The following is a 17400-nucleotide window of genomic DNA, read 5'->3' as shown; positions in this document are numbered from 1 at the left end:
AGGATAAGGACTTATTAATCTTGCTTTAATTCCCAGCTGGACTCTTTCTCATCACTATTCATCTGATATTTGGGATAATTAGTTTACAACTCTAAACACTGGTTCCTCATCTTTAAAATGGGTATTACAAAAATAAAACAATTATGAGAAAAAAAGTCATTTATATAACAGCTCAAGTAGGCTTAGCACACACATGAATTTAGTCACTGCTGCTAGTTGCATAGTCAAATCCTACGTCAGGAATTATTGGTAAATAATGATCTACTACAAGCCACTTATACTTTTATAAAATAAGTTATCTTAAGTAGGCACTTAAGCATTATTCTGCCACCTAAGTCTAATTTTTTTTTTTAAAAAAAAGAGTAGTTTTTTTTTTTTTTTTTAAAAAAAGAGTAGTGTGGGCTTCCCTGGTGGCGTAGCAGTTAAGGATCTGCCTGCCAGTGCAGGGTACAAGGGTTCGAACCCTGGTCCAGGAAAATCCCACATGCTGTGGAGCAACTAAGCCCGTGCACCACAACTACTGAGCCTGTGCTCTAGAGCCCGTGAGCCACAACTACTGAGCCCGCGCACCACAACTACTGAGTCCGCATGCCACAACTACTGAAGTCCACATGCTTAGAGCCCATGCTCCACAACAAGAGAAGCCACCACAATGAGAAGCCTGCGCACCGCAATGAAGAGTAGCCCCCGCTCACCACAACTAGACAAAGCCCGTGCGCAGCAACGAAGGCCCAATGCAGCCAAAAAATAATATATTAATTTTTTAAAAAAGAGAGTAGTGAGCATGTAATATGGGTGGACTTAGGGACTAAATGCCAAGAAACCCAGGTTTTAGTTCTCTCCTTCACACTTAACCAGAAAAAGTCAAAGCTCTAGGCCTTACATTTCCCATTTATAAAACTCTTACTGTTCCTTCTAACATTTCTAGGAAAATCACATACACTCCTTTAAAAAAGTCTTAGGATTCCTAAAACTACAAAACACATTTCATCAGCTATACTAAAAAACATAATGAGGACAAAAAATATTTTAATATTAGAGAAAATGTAAATCTATATTTGAAATAACACACATTACTGGGGAAGATAGGTGGGATGAAAAATATACGACTACAAATATACAGTGTAAGTTTCAAAATGGTAAATTTCTATGAGTTAAGGTCCCTAAAGACTCAGAGGAAAAACTGGTAATTCAGGTTATTTTTAAAAAAAAAAAAAAAGGACAATGCCCCAGTACTTGCAGAAAAAAAAGCAGCAAGGTGCCCAACAGACTAATCATACAAAATATTTAAGAGTGAATATCTAGTGTTTACTGAAAAATTTGCCTGATGGCAAGTTACTAAACCATCCTGAAATATTAGGACAAATAAATATGATTAGTAAAGCCTCATTACCCACCAAGAAGATCCTGTACAAGTGTGCTTTATCCATTACATCATTTTGTTGAATTCCGCCATACATGTAATTTTAAAGAAAAAGAAAAAAAAAATAAATGCTGACATTAAAAAGTGATTAAAAATAAAGTTTTGCTGCCTTCAAGAACACTAGAAACCGCGCAAGAGTGAAAAAGAAGTGGGCTATCACAACACGTGTCAGTAAAGCAATCCACAGCAGCTGATTTACATAAATCCTAGAAAATGGTGGGGGGAGGCAGGGGGGAAGATGTCTACATTACTGAATAAAAATGGTCTACGAGCCGCAACTAGATATTAGTAAAACGAAAATCAGAACAATTTGAGAAAAAGAACTTCAAGGGAAGGAGTGCACTGAAGGAGTTAAATTACACTAAGTTACATATCAAAGCTTATATTGCTTATGCCCTATAAAATCATGTAACATGAAAACCAACATCTAACACTGAAAACATTTAGAAAGCCCGTGCTTGAGCATAAATTAAAAAAAAAAAGGAAATAAGCTGGAAAAAGATAAAATTATAACCATTCATTTCATAATCATCCCATTTTCGTATTATTCACTCATCACTACACTTACACTGAATATATATAATTTAGCACATGGAAGCAAATCTCTAAGCTTCTCTCTACCTTAGGTTTTTAGTCAAAATGAATGCAAACAATCACGTGGGATTCAGCCAAGCAGTGACGTTAAATTCTGCTCTGTCAGAGAGAGCATCTGTCAAGCCCACATTTAAACTGCTGCCTGCCTGTGCAGCAGCTGAGGAACCCTGGATTTCATATTACAGACTAAAACCCTGGTAAAACTGCTCAAAATCCTTCCTGCAGCTGCCAGGCAACAACGAAAGAGAGTTAAATCCTGTTCTTTTCCAATACAATCGAAGCACTCCATTCTAGCTCTGGCTGCTTTTGATTGCAGCTCAGTGTTCTTACTAGAAATATGGATACTGAGAAGAGAATACAGCACTGCATTGTCCGGCCAGGAAAACAGCAGATGTAAAAAGCCTCAATGCATCAACTGTCAGCAAGAGTCGACAGTGCTCCAAACAGAACGAACAACCACAGCTCTTTTGTTTAAAGAAAGAGAAAGAAAATGAAAGAAAGGAAAAACCTCAGAAGACTAGGACCCATATGAACAAGAAGGGGAACTCGAAGACAAGCAGACAGATGGACACTCTGGACACTGTGAAAAGCAATCGCAGGAGGCAGACTGCTGGGGGAGGTGCGCATGTTCGATAGCATCTTGGCTGAAGTGATGGCGTGCCAAAAGTATCTTCAGTGAGCATAATCCTCGCCTCATAAATGCCTGACCAAGGAAGGTATGTTGATATCTTGTTTGTGATACTCATTTAAATGTCTGTTACTTTTTTATAGCCCTGGAGGCACTAATATCTAATAAACAAGTTCATACAGTTCACTGTCCTTGAAACTATGAAAGGGTTTCTAAATATATGGTTTTAAAATCTGTCATTGCTTTATTCAAGTAAATATGTAGCTTGCAGTAATTATGGATTACCGAAAAGGCAAACAGTAACAAGATGTGCTTAAAGGCTTCTCTGAGAAATTAAACTTTAAAAAAAAATCTGAAGCCCTCTAAAGAAAACATAGCAATCCTCTATCAAATTAAGTCAAGTTGAATCCTTATCCAATAAATTAAAGTGCTCTCTTAAAAATGGCCATCGAAGAGGTCAATGCAGTGAAATTCATTAAATAGTATCAAAGATGATCTTAATATTAAGAGCTTTTTCAGTCCTTTTAAAACAAAATCTTAATATAGAACAGTTTTTAATAACAAAATGTTGCCTCCCATACCCATGTCCCTAAATAAAGATAACTTACCAACTCTGAGACTATCAACAAATTTTAAGTACCACCGAACTGTAAGATACTATAAGGAAAGCATTTGCACAGGATCACAGAAGGCAGTGTGCATTTATGCACAGCCCACCACCCCAGGAGATCTGCGTGTTCACAAATACAACTTTAAACAAAGAAATATCAATACTTGCTAAAATTACCCCCTTTTAAAATAGTGAGCTTTTATTTTAAGCAACAGACTGATTCTAAATGATCAAAATATAAGACTGGTTTTGGTGATCATTTTTAAAGTGAAACTCAAAAACATAATATGAAAATACTCTGTCATAAAAATATCCATGTAACAGCAATACAAGGTCAAAAAATTAAATCTAAATGTAGCCACTGTGCTTCCAGGTTATATAAATATGTAATGATGAACTAACTGGCATAGTATATGTGTGCAGGGCAGAAATAAATCTAATAAACTATTTTAGTAACAATCATAGAACAGCAACTCATGGCTCAGGAACTCGGGTATTTCTAAAATTTTTTACAGATCGTCAAAGATCCTGATTTTTGCTCAATTTTACAGCACAACTCAACCTATTATTTAATAATCACAAAAGGCAAACATTTTTAAGACATATGTAGGGATTCCATTCTAAAGTTAAGATTAAACAAGTCTATCAGGCCCTATTATTATTAGAGCTCAACATCAACTCTCACTCACAGTATAAATTTTTATTCCATTAAGGAATGAAACCAGATGGTATTAAACAAACAAAAAAAATATGGTTGTAAAAAACCTCAAGTCTCTCTTAGTACCTTTATCTCTCAATGTTAAAGTCACCAATTAAACATTTTTATAAGCTAGCTATCTCAAAACAAGAGTGTAGAGTTTTTTATTCAAGCACCCCTTAAATCTAGAACTGTTCCCACAGACTAAGATATTATCACTTTTAGAAGCCAAATAATAAAAACAGCATGTGTGTGTGAGAGAGAGAGAGAGAGAGAGAGAGAGAGAGAGACAGAGACAGAGAGAGAGAGAGAGAGAGAGAGAGAGAGAGAGTGTGTGTGTGTGTGTGATAGAGAGAGGGAAAGAGAGAGGGAGAAGTAACGGAACATTTTATAGTAACATCCTCTCCGTGAGGGTCAATCCATAAGATGTAAATACATATTAATCACTTGATAATATTACCATAAAAACCCATGAGACAAATCAAAGCTATTTCTATGCTGAAAATGTAAAAGTGCAAAACTATTTAGAATGTCAAAATATTTTAACTTTCTGGTCTTGTTCCCACTTCTTAAGAATTAATGTAAAACAGGCAGTAACTGGAGAATAATTTTATCTTTTAATAAAAGGAGGAATAGTTACTTTAATTGTACTTTCTTTTTAACAGTAAAATTATGGTAAATATCTGAAAAATGTTTAATAAAGCATTTTTTTAAGGCTAGACACATGCACTACATTTACCAATGGGAGATTAAGAAATGAGTATATATGGATTTCAAGCCTGAGCAGCTGGATATTTACAAACATACAAATATCATGAATTTACATTAAGATGCATCTCCATCACCTATCGCTACAAAATCACATAGGACCATAAACTACATGTATGCCAGGTTACAATATATAATAATTTGCTGTTTTCTGTAATATTGAGATACTTTAGAAACATCACTTCAGGTATAATGTTTTCATAAAAATACAATTTACTAATATATTTACCTTCATTCATTTTTTCAGTCCTTTATTCAAACATGCATTCAAACATCTGACCTTCTATTTATTGCTTCTTAAACCATCAAATTTACACTTTTAAAGGATCTAAATGATTAGACTTCAACCAGTTTCTAAGCATTCTATATCAAGAGAAAGCTGACACATTTAATTTAGCTTTGGAATGTTTAAAATAGATTATCAAATAAATTTTAAAAGCAACTTTTGTTTCCTTTAAATTTACACACATAACCCTTATATCTACTGGCTTCTTTACGGGGTGGAGGGAAATTATTACTATTTATCTAATATTTCATTTGAAAATAAAAGCTTAGAAAGAGTCTCCTCATCTAAACAGAATGGCCAACTATTTACAAGTGTAAGGAGGAGAAAAGTGAGTTTCTAAACCAGAACACTCAGCTCTGTTATTTTCAACTGAGCTCACCACAGAACTATGTTTTACTGGTATGGTGAAGTGTCTTAGTCTTCATCAGAGTAATGCGAAATTAAAATTCAGGTAAATAAATTCTAATAAATAAGTAGATTCTATTTTTTTTAAATCTGAAAACTTAAGGAAGAAAAACACTGCTCCTATCTCACGAAATGATTAATGTAATTTCTTACATTTGAGAAACACCATAACTTCTAAAAGTACTACATAATCTCAGATACTAGAAATCATCAAAAGCTAGCGCCTGTACTGTTACGCTTCAGAGATGCTCGAATCCCCACCTGCTTGCTCCTCCTAGTGGCTTCTGCTAGAACAGGAGTCTAACACTTCCCATCAATATTCTCAAAATACTTTACATTATATGAGTGCTATTCTAGTTATTCAATTATATGAGGACTTCCATGTAAATGCCATTATTTTCCCCAAATAATTGAATTTTTTATCGAGGTTAAGCAAATTTGGTATTAACCATAAACCTTTCAATATCACAGGCTACATAAACACATTCATATGTGTATATATAATTTCAAATAAACAAATGCTCCTACAATAAATGTTTTTAATTGACCAGTTTTCTTTTACATAAAGAAATAATTTTCACAATAAAAAGTTGAAAAAATTAAAATTACACAAAAAGGTTTGTTTTCTCTTTTAACAGAATTCAAGCTACAGCTCCTTACCCATCCTTTACCCCCACGCCTTGATCCAGAAAATAACAAACTGAAAAAACATGAACATATTTGTGCTATGCACTAAAAAAACTTGTTCAAAGACCACTTCTTAATATGTGGCATCGTGAACTTCCCATATTGACATCTCATAAATTTTTTTTCTAAATGTAGGGCTCTAAGTGTCATGCTAGCAGAAGTCCTAAAAATGTAAAAAATTCTCTACATGCAAATTTAGAACACAGCATAACTCAAAAATCTTTTAAGATGCATTTTGTGAAATTTAAAATTTTAAATAGTTGGGGATACAATAATACCTAGTGTCTATATTTTGTAAGAAATCTGAAAAGACTGTTCAAAGCAGTTCTTTAATTCTAACATGGAGATTCAACTGAGATACGTGATAGTACTCTGTGAAGTCCACAGATAATTAAAGATAATTAGTTGCTATATTATAAAAATCAATCATAAGTCTAAGTAAGGACAATGATCTCCTGAATACCTCATGTCTGAAGTGGAAGGTTAACATGAGAAATGAGTACTTGCAAATGTCCATCATTTATTACTGTCTTAAAATCCTGCACTGAAGTTACTGAACCCTGAACATTAATTCTGACAGGTGCGTCTTCTCACTGACTTTCTCGACACAGTAGGGGCCAACGGAAACATGCCAAGCAGTGTACTGTGACTAACAAAACTCTGCCATAATCAACCTTGCACCGTCTGTCCCACAACTGATACATGGCCATTTTACAAAAAAGGCCGCTGACTGTGCACCATACCACCAATGGTATGTCAAATCAATTTTAATTAATGCCAATAAATTTTCCATCTGCTCTCAGGCCTCCTTACATGGCCTCTCTCAGGGATCTAGCAGCATTTTCCTCTTCTCCATGCATACAACTTTTAATCTTTAACTTAAGTCAACAAGTACAAGTGACCAGAGCTACTGAGATAGATGATGAAATAAGTGGAAGAAAATCAATCCATTCACCTCTCTTTAAAGTGGTCACTGTGCTCCAAAGGTGTATTTTTAAAGAAATTAATCCTGTTCTCAGGATGTTACGTTGTCAAGGGAAGACAAGTCATAAACGTTGTTCCTGGGTTATCCTATTTTCACAGCTTAAAAATTTCCATGTGCCCTAATTTTATTAGTCTCTTTCAAGCAGTTCTGTGATATTTCCATTCTGTAAACGTTTATGCTTCATCTTTATAGAATGACTGCGAGGGAGACAACGTGACCGCATTAGAAAATGATTACCAAAGAACAGTACTGATTCAGGAGAAGAACACATTCTCAGCCACCGATCTCTCATCCACTACTGGATATTTACAACATGCTTCAGTGGAGAAGAAGACACTGCTGCTTTGCAAAGATGAGCTGGAATGCCAAGAGGTCTCTGTTCCGTACCCATCTTATTGGTGTACTTTCTCTCGTGTTTCTTTTTGCTATGTTTTTGTTTTTCAATCATCATGACTGGCTGCCAGGCAGAACTGGATTCAAAGAAAACCCTGTGACATACACTTTCCGTGGATTTCGTTCTACAAAAAGTGAGACAAACCACAGCTCTCTTCGGAACATTTGGAAAGAAACAGTCCCGCAGACTCTGAGGCCTCAAACAGCAACTAACTCCAATAACACAGATCTGTCACCACAAGGAGTTACAGGGCTGGAGAATACACTCAGTGCCAACGGAAGTATTTACAATGAAAAAGGCACTGGACATCCAAATTCTTACCATTTCAAATACCTTATCAATGAACCTGCAAAATGCCAGGAGAAAAGCCCTTTTTTAATACTACTAATAGCTGCAGAACCTGGACAGATAGAAGCTAGAAGAGCTATTCGGCAAACTTGGGGCAATGAAAGTCTAGCACCTGGTATCCAAATCACACGAATTTTTTTGTTGGGTGTAAGTATTAAGTTAAATGGCTACCTTCAACGTGCAATCCTGGAAGAAAGCAGACAATACCATGACATAATTCAACAGGAATATTTAGATACATACTATAATCTGACCATTAAAACACTAATGGGCATGAACTGGGTTGCCACATACTGTCCACATATTCCATATGTTATGAAAACTGACAGTGACATGTTTGTCAACACCGAATATTTAATACTTAAGTTACTGAAGCCAGACCTGCCTCCTAGACATAACTATTTTACTGGTTACCTAATGAGGGGATACGCACCCAACCGAAACAAAGACAGCAAGTGGTACATGCCACCAGACCTCTACCCAAGTGAGCGCTATCCTGTCTTCTGTTCCGGGACTGGTTATGTTTTTTCTGGAGATCTGGCAGAGAAGATATTTAAAGTTTCTTTAAGCATCCGTCGTTTGCACTTGGAAGATGTATATGTAGGGATCTGTCTTGCCAAGTTGAGAATTGATCCTGTCCCCCCTCCCAATGAGTTTGTGTTCAATCACTGGCGAGTTTCTTATTCAAGCTGTAAATACAGTCACCTAATTACCTCTCATCAGTTCCAGCCTAGTGAACTGATAAAATACTGGAACCATTTACAACAAAATAAGCACAACGCTTGTGCCAACGCAGCAAAAGAAAAGGCAGGCAGGTATCGCCACCGCAAACTCCACTAGAAAAGACAACTTTCTTTTGTTTTCCCAAACGTGCGATCTGTAAAATATTGCTAAAAGCATGTATAGTTAAAACTGATTACATCCATAGGACAAGTTTTAGTTAAAACTCATCGCATAAAGGAATCCAAAAATATTTTTTTAATTTCTGAAGAAGGTAATTCTTAAAAATACAACACGATATAACAAAAAGGTATCCCAAACAATCTACTAAAAATCCACATAAGGGGATTCTGTGTATTAACATGCAATAACAGGCACGCATACATCAATGATTCAACTCTTACGTTAGGGGCCAAGAAGGTGTATTTGCATATGTTTTCCACACAAATTTTAATTTAAGAAATGGATACAGTCAAAAGACTTTGGATTCAGTTTTTCATTTCAATATATAATTAAATGTAAATAAAACATTATTGTCAATTTTAAGGAAACTTTATAATTGTGCAAAAGACAAATTTTGACCTATTCTAGGGTTCTAAAAACCATATTCCATGCAATAAGATTTAGTTGAATTATTCCATAAACATGTTTATAAAGTTCAGATGCTTCATCAATGCAGTTCTCATCTAAGTATTTACTTTTTAAAAACAATTGAGATATTCATTTTCTTTTATCAATACGCACATATACTGGGGGAATTTATTTTGACATGACGTGATAAAATGTGAAAAAAAAAATCAATGTGTCTCAGGCTCACATTTTTATAAAAAAAAAATTAAATGTTTCAAAATAGAACATCTGTTCCCTCGTTGGTGTTCAGGGCCAAGCTAGAACTTCAATGATTTACTCAATCAACCAGGTACTGCACTCTCAAGGAGCATCACCAGTTAACTTCAAGCATATCTGAAAAAATCTATCATTTTCCTCTAACTGAAGCAAAAGTGATTACTTACAGGCACAAAGAGGATGCACTGTTGAAAAAAGATAAAGGATAAAGAGTGCAGCGGCAGTTTCATTCAATACATTTTAAGATGCATGTCTGCCAAACTGCAACATATGGGAAGTTTATTTCCTGACAGCAGGTGTACACATGCCAGTACTTAATCATTTTACGGCACCTACTTCTTTCTCTGAGTGCCAAGTTTACAAACCTGCAGTTTTTAATTTGGTGGATGACAAATATTCTGCACCACTGATTAAAAACTTTCTTGGGAGGGATGGGGGAAAACTACAAATGTTTGATGAACACTTGATTCTAGGATGAACAATGTATACAATGCACTTTTATCAAGTTTTTAATAAAAAAGGTAAACAAAAAACCTTTACTGAGTGTTATGGTCCAAATGCTTCACAATAATTTTGTACGGCTCCATTATAAATTTTAAAATCAGAAAATACTAACCCATTAATTTTAAAAAGGTGTTTTTACTTTAAACAAGTGTATAAATTTATCAATCTTGCTCAGTGAGGATGTCACTTATCCTAATTCTAACAACAATCATTTTCATCCTTGATTCTATTCTGAAGAGTTATCCACCAAAACACAATTCTAACATGTTACAGTTCAGAACCACAGAGACTGCTTCAGTACTTATCATTTAATGCGTTGAATTCTATTTACACTCAACTTATCTCCCACTTTCAGTTCAGTTGTCTAAGTGTTCTATTCTACATAGAATAATTCTGAATATTGAGCTAAATAACCCCCCCAGCTCTTGGTACGGTCTGTTTTTCACTTGATTTATTCTGTATGGTTATAAAAAGACTAAAATTACTAAATACCAAAATTAGTAAAGAAAGGTCACACATAAAAGGATAATACCAAATTAGATAAGTGTGATGAAAGACAAAAGGAATCCTTCCCTCAGTATAATCCTCTCCTTAATACTTCGGAAGTTTTATTTCTTAAAAGTATATGTATATGCATGTATGCATCCACAGGTACGCACTCAGACACAATCCAAACACTATGTGTACAAATTATTATTACAGTGCAGTATCTTTAAGAGATAGTATTTTCCTTCCAGAAAAATTCAAGTCTAAAAAAGATGACTTGGAATCTCATGACACTCCAAGTTCTCAAAGAGCACTGAATCAAATAACAAATGTTTTAGTACTGCTGAAAATCTTTATTTTAAAATAAGTATTCTGGTATTCTGCTATTAATTTACTTTTGACCTTCCATTCTGAATATGCAAGCTGATTTTAGCAAAATATGATTTTCAAATTCATATTATGATATTTAAAAATACAGTATTTAAACATCTCACCAAATATTAATTGTGCCTTATTCATGCCCAGTACTATGTAATTTTTACTATGCATGAAAATATAATTTTAAATGACAGCACTTGCATTTGGTCAAAGAAAAAAATTACAGGAACAACCATGTAATCTTTATGCTCGAAGTGTTACGAGATATTGTGGAAGATAAAAATACCAAAACTTTCAATACTTACTAGTTTATTTTGATCAAGATTATATAGGTGATGAAATTCTAATTAGAGCAAAAAAATTTTCTTTCTCACCTCTGATTATACAGTATAATCACAAAAAATCAACTGGAGTCTTATTAATATCTATTACTAAAACCCCTATAAAAATAATACCAACACAGCAGCAGGAACTATTTACTGACTGAGAGTACGCTGTGTGCCTGGTACCGTGTTAAAGCACTTTACACACATATCTCGTATAATCCTTATAAGTAACACTAAGAGATAAGAAAGACTGGTACAAGAGGTTAAATACCTAAGATCACACAGCTAGTAAAACAGCAGGGTTCCACTGCAAAGACTCTTAACCATTATGCTATTCTGCTACGTACTTCACATATGACTCCTGCTAGAGGGTCTAAAAAGCTAAGCAAAAATGGCCTGTCCTCTCTTCTATTCCATGCTTATTCTTTACCTTTTGCTAGGATCTCCAGGCATCACAACTGTTTTCTCACACTGGAGGGACGCCTGATGTCAGGCGCAAATAAAGAGAAGAAGGAGAGGAAATCTGATCCCTCAGTTATTTTTTCTTCTCCTTTTCAGTTGCTGATGTCTGGGGGCCAGAAACTCAGAAAAGCTAAGGATTACTGCTTATCTCTTGCTCCTTTGGGCACTGAGACACATCTGTAAACAACAGGCAGGTGGCACTTAGAAATTATGTAAAAGGTGTTTCTTTTGAAGTACAATTTGGTCATTGTTAGTAGTCAAAAGTAGCACCGCATTTACTCACTCTACTGGTTAGTCGCCTGTTTGGTGATGAGGTGGTAAAACTGATTTATCCAGCTGGTTCAGGTTTGTTTTCAGTTTTTACTGCTTAACTACAAAAGTTGACTATTAAATTAACACAGATTTAAGAAGCCAAAAAAAAAACTCTCTACCATACCTATATTCTAACACACCTCACAGAGTATCAGTGTATCGCTTAACATGACTCTCGGAAGACGGGTAATGTGCATCAAATACTAACAGGGGCCATTCTAAGTTTCGGCCAGGAACCTGTTGCTGCGCACTCCATCAGCACACACACACACGCCCTCCCCCAAGCACGATATAACTCTACAACTTACTACTTTCAAGATCCGATTTGCCAGAGAAGGAAGAAAAACGTTTCTGTATTTGCAGAAGTGTTTCCCCTTCCTCCACCAGCAAATATCTGAGCTAAAGGACAACTGGAGTGAAAGCAACTGCCTCCATCTGTTTATTAATCTAATTATTTCAACTTCTCACTGAAGCCTATAGATTCTCAGTCTGAATTTCACTTGAGACAGTATCCTAAACGTTGAAAAATGAAAATAAATCAACAGCATCACAAAAAATAAATGTTAAGTAACAGAAAGCTATAACATTATATGCAAAATCTTAAATTCATGCTTGTATATGTTTTTAATTAAATATTAAAAAAATACTAATTTATACAATAAAACTAATAAGGGTTGTTTGCTTCACTGTCATACCTAAAATGCTAGTAAAAACATATATTTGAATATAGATAACAGAATTAGCATGAGATTCTGATGGCAATGAGAATTTTCTAACATACTGGCAGATTTCCTTTGGGGAGCTACTCCACCCTCAAATAAGAAAGTTCTAGGAAAACTTTCAATCAAGACACCCTGCCTTGCACTAGCCAAGATAACCAAAGACCCTCTCTTATTGCAACCTGAATCCTGAAGGAAACAAACACACGCACACAAAGAAAATGACTGGAGCTGATTCACTTGAACTTCAGCACCCTGCAGAAATTACCCACTGATTCTTGTTCTCTAGATCTCAGAGCTGCTACGGTTCCTGTCCCTTCTACCACTTGATTCTTTAATTTTTTGAACTCACCTATAATATCCTGATACTTTTTTTTTTTGGTTTCAGTTAGTCAGAGTCAATTTTTAACCAAAGAATCCTAAGTGACAGAAAACCTACCACTAGCAAATGCTGCAGTGATAAAGTCGTTCCTAGGTTCTATGATGACTTCAGAATGCTCTATAACACCATGCCCTCTGTGTGCTTTGCCACCTGAACAAGTCAGGAGTGTAAAGGGATCCAAGAACAACTTTCTGTTAAAGAAAACAGGCTGAAAATTTTAGAACTGTTCATAATTCATATTCATGGCCAGGCCTCACAAGAAAACAAAGTAGTTTTTGTGCATATAACATAATATAGCGGAGAGCATGTTGCTATAGATACCTTATTACTGAAGAGGGATCAGGGAAACAGGCTTGGGAGCTGTGTTTCTACAGTCACACCCCCATGGGGGAGAGGCAACGTGTCTCCCAAGTAACCACCAACACGGAAGTAACCATCAGCACAGCTGCCTGAGCCCCCTGCACTGTAAAATGCTGTCTAAGCTTAGAAATGAATGAACAGAGAAGCCTGACCACACCTTCACATCTGCTGTTTCAAACTATTCCTTTATCAGAGATCTTTTCGTCTCCTGATAAGGCTAAAAAAAAAAGAAAAAGCTACAACCTTCTTCCTGGTAGATTTATGTAAAGGAGGGAAGAGAATGAATGACTCCTCTACACTGAAAAGAGAAAGCTAATAACTGGGCCAAAAAGACAAGTAAAGTTAAATTTTACAAAAATAAAATGAATTTCTTAATCAAAGTTCATAAGCATAACCCCAAATTTAAAGTATTTGTATGTCTGAGTGTCTTTAAGTACACACATTTAACAGTACATTTAAATCCAGTTATCTTCTCTCATCTCCAAATTTTAAAACTTTTAAAATAACATTTCCTGTCTGAGTGAATGGCTATATCCAGTCAGTGGCCACACGAAAATAACCAGAGTCATCCTCACCACTTCCTTCTCTTATCATCACCCGTATCACTCTATCCCCAAAACCTGGATTCACAGTGGAATCCACCCACTTTTCTTCATCTTACCGCTCTAGTAGTTCAAGTGAGCAAAACTTTTACAATCTGCTTCCCATATACTACTGCCAGAATGATACTTTCAAAACCACAAAACTATTCACATCATCCCAATGTTTCAATGGATTCCCAATGTTCTTAGGATAAATACCAAAATCCCTGAAATCCTTGGATAGCAGCAGGGCCCATGAATGACTCTCTTCCTTGCTAAAGTTAATTTCTCTACCCAATCTTTTGATCTTACTGCTGCCTTTTACTTCACTCCATAATGTATCCTCTCTTCCTCAAAGCAATCAACAAACAAAAAGTCCTAGATTAGAAACAGTGAACTAAAATTTGACTCAATAAAACAGCCTCACCTTTTTTGTTTGCAGCATTTTCATCTTATTTGAAAGGAAACTTATTTTTAAGGCGTCAAAATCAATTTTTCTCTATAGTGAAAAATTGATTTTGATGCCTTAAAAATAAGTAAGACTCAACAACTGGCTTATATATGGCTCACCCACACTGCAAATAAAGCAACATATAAGTAAATATATGTTGACAAAAAGAAAGTACAAGTATTCTGGAAATAATTACTATAATCAGTTCCACAAATGTGAAGGTCCCTCACATGACAGTGCATTTCTAAGCAGGGACCATGATGCTGAAGAAGATCAAGAAGTGTTAACCTTCCTCAATAGAAATTCAATGCAGATGAAACCCCTAGGATCATTTCCCAAACAGACCAGTTTACCATGCTATGTTCCAGAACTCTAACACTAGGTTAATAGAAATTCTTGAGTCCAGTCCTCCTTAGCGTTGAAGAAACATCCAAAAGTCCACTCACTTGATAAATATTTACTGAGAGCCTAGGCATTAAGACATGAGCTGTAGATACAATGATAAACAAAAACAATCATTAAGTTGCTGCCGCAATACTCCTTTGACAGAGAAAGCCATGTAACAGATCCTCATATAAATAAGTGGAAAGGACAACTATGATATCTGTCATGAAGGAAAGATACACAGTGCTTTGCAAGCATATAACGGGAACTGACCTGACCTATGGTCAGAAAAGCCTTCTCAGAAGAATCGTTTGTTAACATCTAAGAAATAACTAGATGTTAATCAGGCAAAAGGGGAACAATTCCAAGAAGAAGGAACAGCAGGTACAATGGCCCTGAGGTTAGAGTAAACCATGGCACAAAAATGAAGAGGAAGATTGATATGAGCTGATGCCAGAAAGGTAAAGAGAGAGACAGGTACACCCTCATGAAGACTTGTAGTACCTATTAAAATATGGCTTTTAATCCTAAGAGTAATAGTAAGCCAATGAAGATACAACAATACTTAGAAAATAGAAAAAAAATTGAGGCTAGTGAATGCCTAACAGCTCCTCTCTTCTTCAGTGTTTGAGGCATCCTGGCTGCAACATGAGAACAGAATAAGGAGACGCATGAGTGATACAAAAACACAAACTAGGAGACCACTGCATAGTCCAGGGAAGATACAGAAATAGTTGGACCAGGAAGGACAGTAGTGATCCGGAGATAAGAATTCCAGAGATGTGGGGGCTTCCCTGGTGGCGCAGTGGTTGAGTCTGCCTGCCGATGCAGGGGACATGGGTTCGTGCCCCAGTCCGGGAAGATCCCACATGCCATGGAGCGGCTGGGCCCGTGAGCCATGGCCGCTGGGCCTGCGCGTCCGGAGCCTGTGCTCCGCAGCGGGAGGGGCCGCAACAGTGAGAGGACCGCATACCGGAAAAAAAAAAAAAAAAAGAAAAATGGGGGGTGGAATTCAGTAACTGCTTTGCAAGACAGAGTCCCTTAGAGGGGAAAAAATTGCAAAGGGGCACTGTCTGTTGGAAGAAAATTAGAGAAAGATGCTCCTTTCTCTGGGCTGATGATGTCCTAGGCCAAGCCACCTAACTTGAGGAGGGTGCAAGCTATCTAAGGTGTTTTCCTCTTTCTTCCCCCATTACGTTCAGGGAAGACAGTAGGCATCATTAAAACTTGCTTTGACATTATGCATCTTGTGAGTATGCACCACCTGTCTAATGGCATTTATTTCAAAGAAAAAATAACCTATTTCCCATTATATCAACTGTCCAGGCCTAGAAAATTAGCCTTTGATCAAACCAGCACATCCTGACATTAGAAACAATGATGGTTTAGGAAAAATAATAAGTTATAGTCTTAAGCTAATGAGCACTGATTGCGTTTAGTTTTCATACTCAAGAGAATCTGACGATTCAGAAGAACAGGGTGGGGGAAAGGAGAGGGAAGCTAGGTAGTTGCAAACGCATGTAAATGATGCGTGCCAGGCCGCTGTCGTTTTCACAACTGGCAGAAAGTTTAAAAATCTGGACGGGGTTGGGGGTGAGGGAATGCTGTACATATTTAAGCAATTGAACCATGCAAGATGGTTCCCAGGTTGTCAAAAAAATGACTGTAACCAAAAAGAAGCCCTCTCCATTTGTGTAATATTAAGAAGTGGACTGTACACCTCTCCAGCTTAGTGTATTTAAGGCAGGCTCTGCATCGGCAGGAAGGTGGGCTTGCTAACCTCTTCTCGGCAAGCCCGTTCCACTGTCCTGCTATCCTCACCTGTCATCTAACTCAGCACTCCCTCATCAACTGCTCCTCTGTCTTAGTAGAAGTGTTTTCTCAGCCTGACAGACAGACAAAAAGCCTTATAACTCTGTTTCCCAAATATCATATGCTGTCACAAACCAGGAGGATGTCTTAGCAAAAACTGATATGTTCATTCATTGAGAGAAATTTTCTTTAAAAAAAATACCAAATGTCCATTCTATTTGGCTTTAAGCAATCAAAAGTTCCTGATTACAGGGGCTTCTCTGGTGGCACAGTGGTTGAGAATCCGCGTGCCAAGGCAGGGGACACGGGTTCGAGCCCTGGTCCGGGAAGATCCCACATGCCGCGGAGCAACGAAGTCCGCACACCACAACTACTGAGCCTGCGCTCTAGAGCCTGAGAGCCACAAGTACTGAAGCCCGTGTGCCTAGAGCCCATGCTCCGCAACAAGAGAAGCCACCACGATGAGAAGCCCGCGCGTCGCAACGAAGTGTAGCCCCTGCTCGCCGCAACTAGAGACAGCCTGTGTGCAGCAACGAAGACCCAACACAGCCAACAATAAATAAATGAAATAAATAAATTTTTTTTAATTTCCTGATTACTAAAGTTTTATTAATAAAAATTTAATTCCTTCAGTTCCAGGAGATATATCTTACAGTTTCTCACTGCTGTCAGTCTAAAATCCAAATCCATCAGTAATAATTTTCATTTAATATTCCTGCATTTCCTAAGATAAATAGAAATAATAGTTTTAACTACAATACACAGGCAATGGCCACTAGGCAAATGTCTCCAAAATTTTTTAAATAAGTCAAACGCAACAGAATGAGATGTTAGTCCTAAAGCTGAATCAGT

At 36.6% G+C, this 17400-nt stretch overlaps 2 protein-coding genes across 2 annotated transcripts in view; one reads left to right on the top strand and one right to left on the bottom strand.

Annotated features, from left to right (window-relative positions):
• Nucleotides 1-17400, bottom strand: part of CDC73 (cell division cycle 73) — an 89147-nt gene that overhangs the window by 39236 nt on the left and 32511 nt on the right. The window lies entirely within an intron of this gene.
• On the top strand, nucleotides 391-9927 carry B3GALT2 (beta-1,3-galactosyltransferase 2). Its single transcript, XM_032647215.1, has 2 exons — nucleotides 391-2733; nucleotides 7276-9927. Exon 2 carries the CDS (start codon nucleotides 7397-7399, stop codon nucleotides 8663-8665), a length of 1269 nt encoding a protein of 422 aa, XP_032503106.1. The 5' UTR covers nucleotides 391-2733; nucleotides 7276-7396; the 3' UTR covers nucleotides 8666-9927.

This window comes from Phocoena sinus, chromosome 1 (assembly GCF_008692025.1).
Source record: "Phocoena sinus isolate mPhoSin1 chromosome 1, mPhoSin1.pri, whole genome shotgun sequence".
In the NCBI taxonomy this organism is placed as follows: domain Eukaryota; kingdom Metazoa; phylum Chordata; class Mammalia; order Artiodactyla; family Phocoenidae; genus Phocoena; species Phocoena sinus.
This window is presented reverse-complemented; position numbering and strand designations above follow the sequence as displayed.

Bases quoted from the DNA above. Each gene is read 5' to 3' on its own strand.
- B3GALT2 (XM_032647215.1), top strand. From the start codon at position 7,397: ATGCTTCAGTGGAGAAGAAGACACTGCTGCTTTGCAAAGATGAGCTGG.